We start from the raw sequence: 14,171 nt of genomic DNA on the forward strand, positions 1-14,171 counted from the left end.
AGAGACCCAATACAGGCCACAATAGGGCGGCCTGGGGGATTTGAAGGGTTCTTATGGATTTTAGGTAAATAGTGAAAAATGGCAATTACAGACTAATCCGGCACCAAATATTCACACGTCTGTAATAATTGCATTGTTCTTGCCATACTTCACTATTTCCACAAGATATTTCTTATAAGCAATCGTTGGGTTAGAAGACAGAGTGAGATATATGTATCCCTATCAGACAATTGGCATAAAGTCTCTGATATATAATCACATCTGTTCAAAATCACCAAATTGCCCCCTTTATCAGACTCGCGAAAAACCAAATTTTTATTAGAAGATAATTTGCATAGAGCCTTATGATCAATCTCTGAAAAATTAATTTTTTGACTCATGCCAGTCTTGTTAATTTCTTGACACTCAGACAAAGTAGGTATAATCCTTAATTGTAAATTCAACTTAATTAATTGATTCTCAATAGTTTGTTGGAAGATATCCAAAGAATTGCACCTAGTTTGTACAGGATAAAAAGTACTCCTATTCTTCAATTTAGATAAATCAATGTCAGACAAGGAAGGACCATACCTAGTAGTATCAGTAGTTTGAAGATCCTCCATATCCTGTATACAACATTTATCCTCAAAATTTAAGCCAAGATCAGGCTTGTCACTTAAAATAACAGGAAGAACAACATCCTGTTCTTCCAAGGACAAGTCCAATTCAGTATTGTCTTTCAAAAATGTTTTTTCAAAGTGAGCGATCTCACAAATGTATTCAAATCCAGTATAGTCTGGAGCAAATTAAAATGACATGATGGAGAAAAATTAATCCTTGTGACAACACTCTCACCTCATCCTTACTTAGACTATAACTGGAAAGATTTATCACATCTTTTGTAGATACCTGTGTGTTTCCTCCTTACTCTCTGAGGGTATCTCTTGGTTTTTTCTGCGTCTACTATATATATATATATATATATATATATATGTGTGTGTGTATATATATATACTATACATTCAATTTCTTGTCTGAAGAATTGATTTATCAGAAGGTATCTATAATCTTTTTTTTTTTTTTCCCTTCCAGGTGGTAAAGATTCTTGGCCAATACACACCACTGAATGACTTTGAAGAGCGAGTTTCTTCCTCCTTTATTCGCAGTGTGCAGGTGAGTTCACCACCTTTTTACATCAGGTAAATACAGACTTTGTGCACTGATTGACCACACTGATTGTCATTTTCCAACCTGCTGAAAGCGAAGATAACTATTATACATTTTGTATTTCTAGTATCTAGCAACTTGTCTTATCACCAAATTTAAAGCAACTTAAAACACCCTGTAATTACAAAAATAAATTGGAGTGTGAAAACTTTCTGACTTCATTAACACCTTATTAGCTGCAGTTGTGTTTCAGTAGCCAATGAATCCCCCACCCCCGCACCACACTCCACATGGCTTATGAGGGGGATCCAATGCGGACTTGAAGTAAACAAGGTTTGGCACTTTTACTGATAGTAAAATTCTTTTTCCTCCCCCATGGCACAGGAACTACTGCAAGGAAAAGTTAGAGTTGAAGGAACATCTCAGCTCCTTGTGGATGTGAATATTCTTGTACCAGCATATTTCCCATATAACCGATCGTCCGTCTGTCTCAATAAGCTCCGCCTACCACAGTGTGTTAACCTGAGCTTTCTTCGCAGGCTCTAAAACCCATTTTTTCCCAAGAGTTTTTTAATTTTCCTGAAAAACTTTATTTGTATAGATTCTACCAGTCAACAGTCTGGGCATTTGTAACATTACTGATATTTTTGTATGAGCCATATTAAAAATAGCACTTTTCTTTACTTGTGTATTTGTTTCTTGGTGGAGCAATGTGTGAGCGAATGGTACTGTTGCAATATACAGTGTGATACTTCTAACACAATTTTTTTTTTTTAAGGCCCTCAAATATTCCATGTTTCACCACGTTGTGCCTCTTCTAAAGAGTTCTTTCTCTATAGAAAATTTAGCAATTCTGATTGGTTAAAAAAACAAAATTGTGGATGGGCAAAGTACAGGAGCAAGATTACTACTCACTATACTGTTTTATTTCTTTCTTTCATCCCATGCATGCAGCTCTCTTCATAGCTATTCTGTTAGTAACTAAGAGTTAGTTTAACCCTTCAAAAGTGCTAGTTATTAACATTCTGTATCTTGACACAATATTTACAGTCAACCCATCCATAATGCTGATATGGATGGGTATTGTATTGTCTTAGCTGGAGACATTGTTACTTACCTATGGGAAATATTAAAATACCAGGTGAAAATGGCTACATCATTCAGTTCTTCTGGAACAGTTGAGTACTGGATGTTGGAGAGTCAAGCTTGCAATTGGCTATGTGTAAAGAGCCCACGTTTCGCTACTGCTTTTGTGAGATGTTATATGATTATATGTCTACTAATTTCATAGTTATTTTGATGCACCTTCTCAATATATCACAGTTCAAGAAATTGATTTTTTACTTACAACCCATTGTGGTTTATCAAAAACCAGAATAGCAGATAAGTAATCCATCAAAATATCCTTACTTTATATATGGGTTTAATTTTCCATACTTTGTACCTTTTTATTAGAACATTTTCATCTTTTGCTGTTTTTTACTCCTTTTGTATTGGTAAGGAAGCAGGAAAATACCATGGGCACCATTTGTAAACAAAAACAATGATACTTAATGAATCATTAAACTTTTTTTTTTAACACTTTATCCTTGGGCATAAAAAAAAAATCTGGAAGGACCCACGAAAAATAGTATGATGCAGTGAAATCCTTGTTTCCTTTAGACGAACAAAACCTTGAAAGGGACAGTCTACTTGAAAATGTTTGTTTTAAAAGATAGATCATTCCCCAGTTTTGTATAAACAAAAGTTATATTAATACACATGAATACCTTGTATCTAAGCCTCTACAGACTGTCCCCTTATTTCAGTTCTTTTGACAGACTTGCATTTTTAGCCAATAAGTGCTGACTCATAAATAACTCCACAGGAGTGAGCACAATGGTATCTATATGACACACAAACTAGCACTGTCTGTGAAATACTGTCAAAATGTAGAGATAGGAGGCAGCCTTCAATGACTTAGAAATTAGCATATGATCCTACCTAGGTTTAGCTTTTAACAAAGAATACCAAAGGAACAAAGCAAATTTGATGATAAAAGTAAATTGGAAAGTTGTTTAAAATTGAATGCACTATCTGAAGCATGAAAGTAAATTTTGACTAGACTCACTGTCCTTTTAAGGCAACCATGACTTTCCAGTCACTTATTCTATATGTATTACCTTTTTCTTCTTCCAATGAAGAGGGCTTACTTTCTAATATAGCTCCCTCATCGTTCATTCTGAGCTTCTTTAATTTATCTATTTTTGCTCTAAAATTAGACCTATCTGAATTTGCACCAAACTAACTTTTTTTTTCTCTTGGAAAGTTATAATCCATATGATGATTCATATGATGGAGTAATATCGTTATTGTTGGGTGGGGAATCCCCGCCCCCTTTGGAACAAAGTTTTATTTCCTACTTAAAGGGATATTAAACAGTATAAGATTGTAATATAAATTGTTTAATTATGTGTAATTTAATCTTTGCAATATTTCATTATTTAATGTCCTTTTCCTGTAATTTTACTATGAAAATCTGTTTCCTATATTCCACTGAGTTTCTATAAAGTAATAGGTGCTGCCATTTTTGAAATTAGGTTTTCCCCTTATCTTTTCTGCTGATGAAAATTAGTGACATCTAAATAGTCTAGGTTCAACAGACTCTTTTATTGCCTATCTGTCACTAATTGTCATAAACAGGAAAGATAGATAAGGGGAAAACTTAAGTTCATATACGGGAGCGCCTGTAACTTTACGGAAACTAAAATACTTTACACCTTTACACTTACATTTTCAATATTTAAACAACTAATATAATTGTAAATACATTATTCTAAGCTAATCTTTGCTTTCAGTACATCATTATGTCTAGCATGTATTTATCATTTAACCTCCCCTTCTCTTAAAGTCCTACTGGCGTGACAAGACATTTAGTATCAGTCGTGAGTCAAAATTAGATCTACCTTTTCCTTATTGATGCACCTTAAAGGAACATTAAACACCTCAAGATATTAATATAAATTGTTTAATTACATGTAGTAAAACCAACTTTGCGATATACTTTCATTATTTATTTTGTTCTCCTTTCCTGTATATTGATTCTGAATATTGAGGGCTTTCCAATTCATGTTAAACATGGAAGTGCAGACACAGCTATTTTCCACACTGTGATTGGTTGCACACTATATTAAGCCATTTAGAACCATAGCTTAAGCAGAAAAGGTAACCTAAGTTACAATATGGCGGCACCCATTTAAAAATATATGTACAGATTATTTTCAGGCTAATCTTTGCTCTGAATACATAATTCAAGCAATGATTTTTTTGTTTAATGTCACTTTAATGGATTTACTGTTTGTCTTTTTTGAAATCTTTTTGAAGAACCAGTTAGCTTCTGGCCACATTAAAAAAAGATCTTATTATACCCTTTAAGTAATTTATTCCCTACTGACTAATGGCCTCATGGTAACTTCTCTTATTTAGAAAAAGTGATGAATTTAAAGTTTTCTCTATTCTAGATTCACACCTGTATTGGTAAAACATACTGAAATCCTATACTGGGTGGCCATCTGACTTCTTGTGGCCCTTTGCACTAGTCTTTGCGTCCCCCCGGGGGAAAAAAAAGATCTAATATGTGCCACAGTTTTTGTAACCGCTGGAAAAAGCAAAACTAAAAATGTGTTTTTTGCAAGTGAAAATCTACAGATTTATGATGTTTCCATTTTGATTTCCCTTAAAGGGACATGCAACCCTCATTTTTTTCTTTCATGGTTCAAGTTAGAACATACTATTTAAAACAACTTTCTAATTTACTTTTATTATCTAAGTTGCTTTATTATCTTTGTATCTTTTGTTGAAAATCAGCAACTGCACTACTGGGAACTAGCTGAAAGCATTGGGTGAGCCAATAACATGAGGCAGTCACTAATCAGCAGCTCCTGGGTCTACCTAGGTATCCTTTTCAACAAATGATATCAAGATAACAAAACAAATTAGTTAAAGGGACACTGAACCCAAAATTTTTCTTTTGTGATTCAGATAGAGCATGAAATTTTAAACAACTTTCTAATTTACTCCTATTATCAAAATTTCTTCATTCTCTTGGTCTTTTTATTTGAAATGCAAGAATGTAAGTTTAGATGCCGGCCCATTTTTGGTGAACAACCTGAGTTGTCCTTGCTGATTGATGGATAAATTCATCCACCAATAAAAAAGTGCTATCCAGAGTCCTGAACCAAAAAAAAAAGCGTAGCTGACTTCTTTTTCAAATAAAGATAGCAAGAGAACGAAGAAAAATTGATAATAGGAGTAAATTAGAAAGTTGCTTAAAATTGCATGCTCTGTCTGAATCATGAAAGAAAAAATTAGGGTTCAGTGTCCCTTTAATTAGAGCACATGATTTTAAACAACGTTCCAATTTACTTCTATTTGAATCACGAAAGAGAAAACATTTTTGTTGCATGTCCCTTTAATACATTAAATTGTTAACTGGTCTTCTTAATGCACCAATCTCGTGAGTATAACCACTGTGTTGATGCCACACACACAGAGAACACATTTTGACTGTAATTATGCAGATATTGAATCTTCTAGATTGATCACATTTATTTAAATAAATATATCCTTGCATATAGAGTATGAAGACAACCCTGTTACTCATTATCAGTGGGGAAAAAATAAGGGACAATAAAGACAAAGCAAACGTTTTTTTTATTTTGCTCGTTTCCCCAGCACACCGACGTTACTACTTTTTGCAGAGATACTAAAGAACCCAGCATTCTCCTGAAGCTGTGTGTGTATAGGACAATGCTACAGTGACTCTCAAACGCTGCCTTAGAGCAGGTGCTAATGACGCCATACAATACTCTGATTTTTGTGTGCTCTCTCTTATAGGCACGTGTATTTTATATTTCTTAGGCAGGGGGTTGTTAAGTAGTGTAACTCTTAGGAGGGTTGGAGATCTTTTATACACCCTGAAAATAGTAACTGTTGCTGGCAAAAAACCTATAGTCTGTGCTGCAGCCAACAGCATACTAATCATACAATAACCAAAGTGTTGGAATGGGATCAAGCCACAATATTCCATAGAACATTTAGATTTTCCACATCTTAGGACATAGAGTAGAGCATGTAATATTCTGAGCAATTTGTCATTAAAAATTAACCACCAGCTGCTTGTACTAACCTCTTTGTATGTAACTTATACATGCTAGTGTCAAAGAGATTCGGTCATTTAAAGGACAGTAAAGTCAAAATTCTAACTTAAATTGATTGGATAGGAGCGTAACATTTTCAACAATTTTCCAATTTACTTCTATTATCAACTTTCCTAAGTTCTCTTGGTATAAGTAATCCTAGGTGAGCTCAGGAGTGTGCATGTCTCTCTAGCCATCTGGCAGCAGTGCTTGCAACATTGCAATACACACTGCTGCCATAGACTTCATGCTCCTATTAGACAACCTAAGGATACCAAGAGAGCAAATACCAAAGCAAATTTGATAATAGATGTAAACTGGAAAGTTGATTACAATTGAATTCTCTGTCTTAATCCTGAATGTTTAGTTTTGACTTTACTGTCCCTTTAATGTCTCCACTACCTCAAGACCCCCTAAACTGAGAACCAGCAACTCATTCTTCAAATCAATGGTAATTCTCCTTCTGTATCCACGCTACTACCTTTAAACCAACAGGCTCCCACCCATCCAGTGCAAGAAGCCCATAGTACCCAACTGTTCCACACGTGGCCTAAAACTCAACTGTAAATCTATCCACACTAGCATCTTAATTACCTTCACTTGCACACTCCCAACTCAGCAGAGCCTCCTATTGGAACTACAACCAAGTGCAACACTCTTACTAATCACTTTGAGTTAATTAGGTAAAAGGGACATTAGACACTAAATAAATTTTATATGCATAATTTTTAGGTTATTCTCACCTACCTATATTAATGGGTGCCGCCATCTTGAATTTTAGATTTCGCTACATTCCAGTGTTGATGCTTTTGCACATGTGCAGGTAACTCTCCTACAGATACCGGCAGTGTAACCTAGGTTCCAACATGGCAGAACCCAAGTGCAGTTACATTAAATATAGTTAGTGTTTAGTGTCCCTTTTAAGAAACAAAACAATCAAAGGCGTAGCCTTGCATGTCCACATTAAGCCCTCTTGCATGTCCACATTAAGCCCTCTTCTCTGGTTGCTAAAATATTAATATTTTGAGAAACAATAGGACAATAATGGAACATAGACTAAGGTAGGAGCCTATGCTGGGGGTGGTCTTGAGTGGTGAAGTTTAAAGGTGGAGCTAAGTGGAAATCTGTTAATAAGGACATTTGGCTGTCTCAGAGGGACAGAGCTCAGACTCGGAGACTGTTACTCTAAAATAGGTTTTAATGGGGGAATGTTTTGTCCTAGCAGATGGATATTGCTGTCACCTGCTTACTAACACTAAAGGTTTTCTGGGCTCTAAAGTGGTAGGAACACACATACATTATCAATATGAAATGTAATCCCTTTCAGAAATCTTATTTTTAGGCAATTTAAAAATTTGACATTTTCAGTTTGATATATATTCTTGCTCATTTTTTTTCATGAAGGACAAAGTGTCAAAGCAATTACATGTTCTCTTTCAGTTCAGTTTTAATGTTTATAAAACAAAAACCCTGTAGATATAGATCCTTAAATGTTGGTGTTCTGAGAAAGTCAATACTTAATTTGGAAGCCTCAGGTGTTTGGACCATTTTATATAGCATTTCAAACATCCTTTTTCCCCGCATTCTAAATAGAGCTTTTTTTTTTTTTAAATGTATGCTTACCTGATAAATTTATTTCTTTTACGATATGACGAATCCACGAATTTCATCTTTACTTATGGGATTAAGCCTCCTGGTCAGCAGGAGGAGGCATAGAGCACCACAGCAGAGCTGTATATAAATAGCTCCTCCTTTCCCTCCCACTCCAGTCATTCGACCGAAGTTAGGAAGAGAAAGGAAAAGCCAAGGTGCAGAGGTGACTGAAGTTTAACAAAAATAAAGACCTGTCTTAGAAATTGACAGGGTGGGCCGTGGACTCGTCATATCGTAAAATAAATACATTTATCAAGTAAGCATAAATTTCCTTTACTTTTACAAGATATGATGAGTCCACGGATTTCATCCTTACTTATGGGATACAATACTAAAGCAATAGGACACGGATGAAAGGGAGGGACAAGACAGGAACCTAAACGGAAGGCACCACTGCTTGAAGAACCTTTCTCCCAAAAACAGCCTCAGACGAGGCAAAAGTATAAAATTTGTAAAATTTGGAAAAAGTGTGAAGAGACGACCAAGTTGCAGCCTTGCATATCTGTTCAACAGAAGCATCATTTTTAAATGCCCATGTGGAAGCCACAGCCCTAATAGAATGAGCCGTAATTTGTTCAGGAGGCTGCTGTCCAGCAGTCTCATATGCGAAACGGATGATACTCTTCAGCCAAAAAGAAAGAGAGGTAGCCGTAGCTTTCTGGACCCTACGTTTTCCAGAAAAAAACAACAAATAAAGAAGATGATTGACGAAAATCCTTAGTCGCCTGCAAGTAAAACTTCAGGGCACGGACCACGTTCAAGTTATGTAACAAACGCTCCTTCTTAGAAAAAGGATTAGGACACAAGGAAGGGACAACAATTTCCTCATTAATATTCTTATTAGAAACAACCTTAGGAAGGAAACCAGGTTTGGTACGTAAAACCACCTTATCAGAATGGAAAATAAGATAAGGAGAATCACATTGTAAAGCTGAAAGCTCAGAAACTCTGCGAGCAGAAGAAATAGCAACCAAAAATAAAACTTTCCAATGTAACAACTTAATATCTATGGAATGCATAGGTTCAAACGGAACCCCTTGAAGAACATTAAGAACTAAATTCAAACTCCAAGGAGGAGCAATTGGTCTAAACACAGGCCTGATTCTAGTCAGAGCCTGACAAAAAGATTGAACATCTGGAACATCTGCCAGACGCTTGTGTAGCAAAAAATCAGAAATAGCAGAAATCTGTCCCTTTAAGGAACTTGCTGACAACCCTTTTTCCAATCCTTCTTGGAGAAAAGATAAAATCCTGGGAATCCTAACCCTACTCCATGAGTAGCCCTTGGATTCGCACCAATAAAGATATTTATGCCATATCTTATGGTAAATTTTTCTAGTAACAGGCTTACGTGCCTGAATCAAGGTATCAATGACCGAATCAGAGAACTCTTGCTTAGACAAAATCAAGCGTTCAATCTTCAAGCAGTCAAGAAACTAGATTCGGATGATGGAAGGGTCTCTGAATGAGAAGGTCCTGCCTCAATGGAAGCTTCCACGGCGGCAGAGAGGACATGTCCGCCAGATCGGCATACCAAGTCCTGCGAGGCCACGCAGGAGCGATGAGAATCACTGAAGCCTTCTCCTGTTTGATCCGAGCAATCACCCGTGGAAGGAGAGCAAACGGTGGAAACACATAAGCTAGGTTGAACGACCAAGGCATCTATCAGTTCGGCCTGAGGATCCCTGGACCTGGATCCATATCTCAGGAGCTTGGCATTCTGACGAGATGCCATAAGATCCAGCTACGGTCTGCCCCATCTGAGAATCAGAGTGGCAAAGACCTCCGGATGGAGTTCCCATTCCCCCGGATGAAACGTCTGTCTGCTCATAAAATCCTCTTCCCAGTTGTCCACTTCTGGGATGTAAATTGCTGACCGATAACAAGAGTGAGCCTCCGCCCACCAAATTATTTTGGATACTTCTGTCATTGCTAAGGAACTTCTTGTTCCTCCCTGATGATTGATGTAAGCCACAGTCGTGATGTTGTCCGACTGAAACCGGATGAATTTGGCCGAAGCTAACTGAGGCCAAGCCTGAAGTGCATTGAATATTGCTCTCAATTCCAGAATATTGATTGGAAATAGAGACTCCTACCGAGTCCACACACCCTGAGCCTTCAGGGAATTCCAGACTGCACCCCAACCCAGTAGACTGGCGTCCGTTGTCACTATCACCCATGAGGGTCTGCGGAAGCACGTCCCTTGGGACAGATGATCCGGCGACAACCACCAAAGAAGAGAGTCTCTTGTCTCCTGATCCAGATCTATCTGAGGAGATAAATTTGCATAATCTCCATTCCACTGCTTGAGCATGCTCAATTGTAGAGGTCTGAGATGAAAACAAGCAAACAGAATGATGTCCATAGCCGCCACCATCAATCCAATTACCTCCATGCACTGAGCCACTCATGGCCGAGGATTGGACTGGAGGGTTCCACATGTATTCAGAATCTTTAACTTTCTGACTTCCGTCAAAAAGATTTTCATAGATACAGAGTCTATTAGAGTTCCCAGGAAAGGAACCCTTGTCTGTGGAATTAATGAACTTTTTTCTAGATTCACCTTTCACCCGTGAGTCCTTAGAAAGTATATGACAATGTCGGTATGAGACTTTGTCAGCTGATAAGACGACGCCTGGATCAGAATATCGTCCAGATAAGGTGCCACTGCAATGCCCCGTGGTCTGAGAACCGCCAGTAGAGAACCTAGAACCTTCGTGAAGATCCTGGGTGCCGTGGCCAACCCGAAAGGAAGGGCTACGAACTGAAAATGTTTGTCCAGAAAGGCAAACCTCAGGAACTAGTGATGATCTCTGTGGATAGGAATATGAAGATATGCATCCTTTAAGTCCACGGTAGTCATATATTGACCCTCCTGGATCAATGGAAGAATTGTCCGAATAGTCTCCATCTTGAAGGATGGGACTCTGAGAAACTTGTTTAGACTCTTGAGATCGAAAATGGGTCGGAACGTTCCCTCTTTTTTGGGAACCACAAAAAGATTTGAGTAAAACCCCTGCCCCTGTTCCCGTATTGGAACGGGACAAATTACTCCCATAGTGGAGAGGTCTTTTACACAACGTAAGAACGCCTCTCTCTTTTTATCTGGTCTACAGACAATCGTGAAAGAAGAAACCTTCCCCTTGGGAAGGAATTTTTGAACTCCAGCTGATACCCTTGAGACACGATTTCTAGTGTCCAGGGATCCTGAACGTCTCTTATCCAAGCCTGGACAAAGAGAGAAAGTCTGCCCCCTACTAGATCCGGTCCCGGATTGGGGGCCGCCCCTTCATGCTGTCTTGGGAGCAGCAGCGGGCTTCTTGGGTTGTTTACCCTTATTCCAAGCCTGGTTGGGTCTCCAGATGGCTTTGATTTGAGGAAAATTCCCTTCCTGTTTAGCGGCAGAGGAAGAGGGAACTCCTTTGAAATTACGAAAGGATTGAAAATTACTCTGTCGTCCCCTTTGCTTAGCTGTTTTGTCTTGAGGGAGGAGATGACCCTTACCTCCCGTAATATCAGAAATGATCTCTCTTAAATCAGGCCCAAATAGGGTCTTTCCCTTGAAGGGAATAGCCAAAAGCTTTGATTTAGCGGACACATCCGCAGACCAAGATTTTAACTATAAGGCTCTGCGCGCTAAAATGGAAAATCCTGAATTCTTAGCCGCCAATTTGGCTATCTGAAAAGCGGCATCCGTAATAAAAGAATTAGCCAGCTTAAGGGCCTTAATTCTATCCATTATTTCTTCTAAAGGAGTCTTCAGAGACTCTTCTAGAGCGTCAAACCAAAAGGCAGCCGCAGTTGTGACTGTTACAATGCAGGCCGTTGGTTGTAATAGAAACCCTTGATGAACATATAGCTTTTTTAGAAGACCCTCCAACTTTTTAGCAATAGGGTTTTGAAAGCACAACTGTCCTCTATAGGGATAGTCGTACGCTTAGCCAGGGTAGAGATAGCTCCCTCCACCTTAGGGATCGTTTGTCAAAAGTCCAGAACGGTGTCAGCTATAGGGTACATCTTCTTAAAAATAGGGGAGAACGGGATATCCGTTGTAACAATCTCCGAAATTCTCTTAGGAACCAGAAAAACATCTGAATAAGAAGGGAAATCTAAGTATTTGTCCATTTTACATAATTTCCCTGGTGGGACCACAATAGAGTCACAGTAGTCCAGAGTTATCAAAACCTCTCGCAGCAGAAGGCGTAGGTGTTCAAGTTTAAATCCGAAGGATATGACTTCCGACTCTGTCGGGGGTACTGCACTTCCTGAGTCAAACAATTCCCCCTCAGACAGGGCCTCCCTACTCCCCAATTCAGAGCCCTGGGAAGGTATATCAGAGATAGCCATTAAAGCATCAGAAGTCGCAGGGACCACGTGGGTCTCTGTCCTACTGCGTTTGCCCTGTAAAACCGGCAACTTAGATAAAACCTCTGTAAGAGTGGAGGACATCACTTCATTCACTCTGCAAGATATGGCTGCAGTTAATGCTGTTGAAGGACATGGCGTCGCTTGAGTGGGCGTTAAAGGCTGTGACGCTTGGGGAGAAAGTTGCGGCATACCCGGAGTCTCATCAGTCTGAGAAACATCCTTAGGTATATCCTTGTTAAGGAAAATTTGCTCTCTACATTGCAATGCCCTCTCAGTACATGAGGGACAAAAAGTGGGGGTTCCACATTGGCATTTAAACAAATGGAACAAGTACTGGCATCAAGATCATTCATAGTGAAAAACAAAATGGTATTCAGATATGTAATATACCTTTAACATAAAACTGTTGCAAAACAAAAAACGGCTGTGCCTTTAATAACAATAAAAAAAATCTTTGTTCAGTACACTGTACAAAACCCTTTTACAACCATGGCTTTGGAAGATAAAATCGTGTCTTATGTATCCAAAAAGTAAGCTAAATTTGAATAGTAACTGCACACTTTGAAAATAAAATAAAATCACCTCCTGTGGCGCCTACCTGCTCCCTATGACCCAAAGACAAAACGAGCATCCGAGCAGCAGCGTGTCTACACCGCCGGTGATCTACTACCCACGCGGTCCAGACAAGCACCGGAGTCAACTATCTCTCCGACTCCCAGGAAGGCACTGCGCGGCTTCACCCAGCGTGCGAAAGCGTTCCCCGCCCATCGTGGACCTATTAAAACGAAAAACTCCCGAGCGGCTCTGTATCTCATATAATAAAAAAATGGAACCGCCGGGAGAATGTTGCACCTAACACAAGTGTCTACACTAAAAAGAAGCCAGTCCCCCACACAAATAAAAAACTCCCGGTCTGCGTGTAACAAACCCTTGCAGGGAGAAAACCTAGAGCAGAGTTATTGCATGTAAGTAAAAATCTCCAGCGTCAGCCCAAAACATAAGGGGGTTAAATATAGTGTCTTTCTTACTAAATTACACCCCAAATGAAAGTATGCCCCAATGATAAGAGAGCAGCCCCCCAGAACCATATAAAGTCACAGACATAGGGTAAAAGAGCCAGCTCATAGAGGAAAAACAACAGTCCCTTCTGAGTTACTAAGTGTCACAGAAAGCGGTAGACTGCACATACCTCAATGCTGAGGAACAGCATAATTCGTCCCACACTGCCAGAGGTCCTTCTGTTCCAGGAATCTGTGGGAACAAACTGGGCCTTAGATAAAATCTGCTAACACCATATTCAGCAGGGCAGCACACAGTCTGGGAGTAACAGAGAACACATACTTGAATCTGTACAGATCCCATTGCTATACCCTTGAACAAAAAATAGTACACACTCGTACCATTTAAAAATAATAAACTCTTGATTGAAGAATCTAAACTAACACCTCACTTTACCTCTTCCTATCACTAACACAGGCAAAGAGAATGACTGGAGTGGGAGGGAAGGGAGGAGCTATGCTGAGCAGGAGGCGTAATCCCATAAGTAAGGATGAAATCCATGGACTCGTCTTTACTTCTTGTAAAAGAAATATACATTTATGTGAAATGACCATGAGAGACAAAAATGGCTTTTGCATAGGGGTATGAAAGGGTTAAATCTGTATGAAATACAGCATAAAAGCTTATGGGCTCTATTTATTAAAGGGATACTGAACCCAAAATTTGTTCTTTCATGATTCAGGTAGAGCATGTAATTTTTTAGCAACTTTCTAATTTACTTCTATTATAATTTTTTCTTAATTATTTTGGTATCTTTATTTGAAAAAG

At 38.6% G+C, this 14,171-nt stretch overlaps 1 protein-coding gene across 1 annotated transcript in view; it reads left to right on the top strand.

Moving 5' to 3' along the window:
- Nucleotides 1-1,692, top strand: part of LOC128647322 (unconventional myosin-Vb-like) — a 338,426-nt gene extending 336,734 nt beyond the window's left edge. The window contains exons 35-36 of the mRNA XM_053700105.1: nt 1,072-1,152; nt 1,531-1,692. Coding sequence (XP_053556080.1) covers nt 1,072-1,152; nt 1,531-1,692 — 243 coding nt within the window. The remainder of the gene's footprint in view (nt 1-1,071; nt 1,153-1,530) is intronic.
- The last annotated feature ends 12,479 nt before the right edge of the window (nt 1,693-14,171 follow it).

The sequence above is a fragment of the Bombina bombina genome, chromosome 2, assembly GCF_027579735.1.
Source record: "Bombina bombina isolate aBomBom1 chromosome 2, aBomBom1.pri, whole genome shotgun sequence".
NCBI classification, from domain to species: domain Eukaryota; kingdom Metazoa; phylum Chordata; class Amphibia; order Anura; family Bombinatoridae; genus Bombina; species Bombina bombina.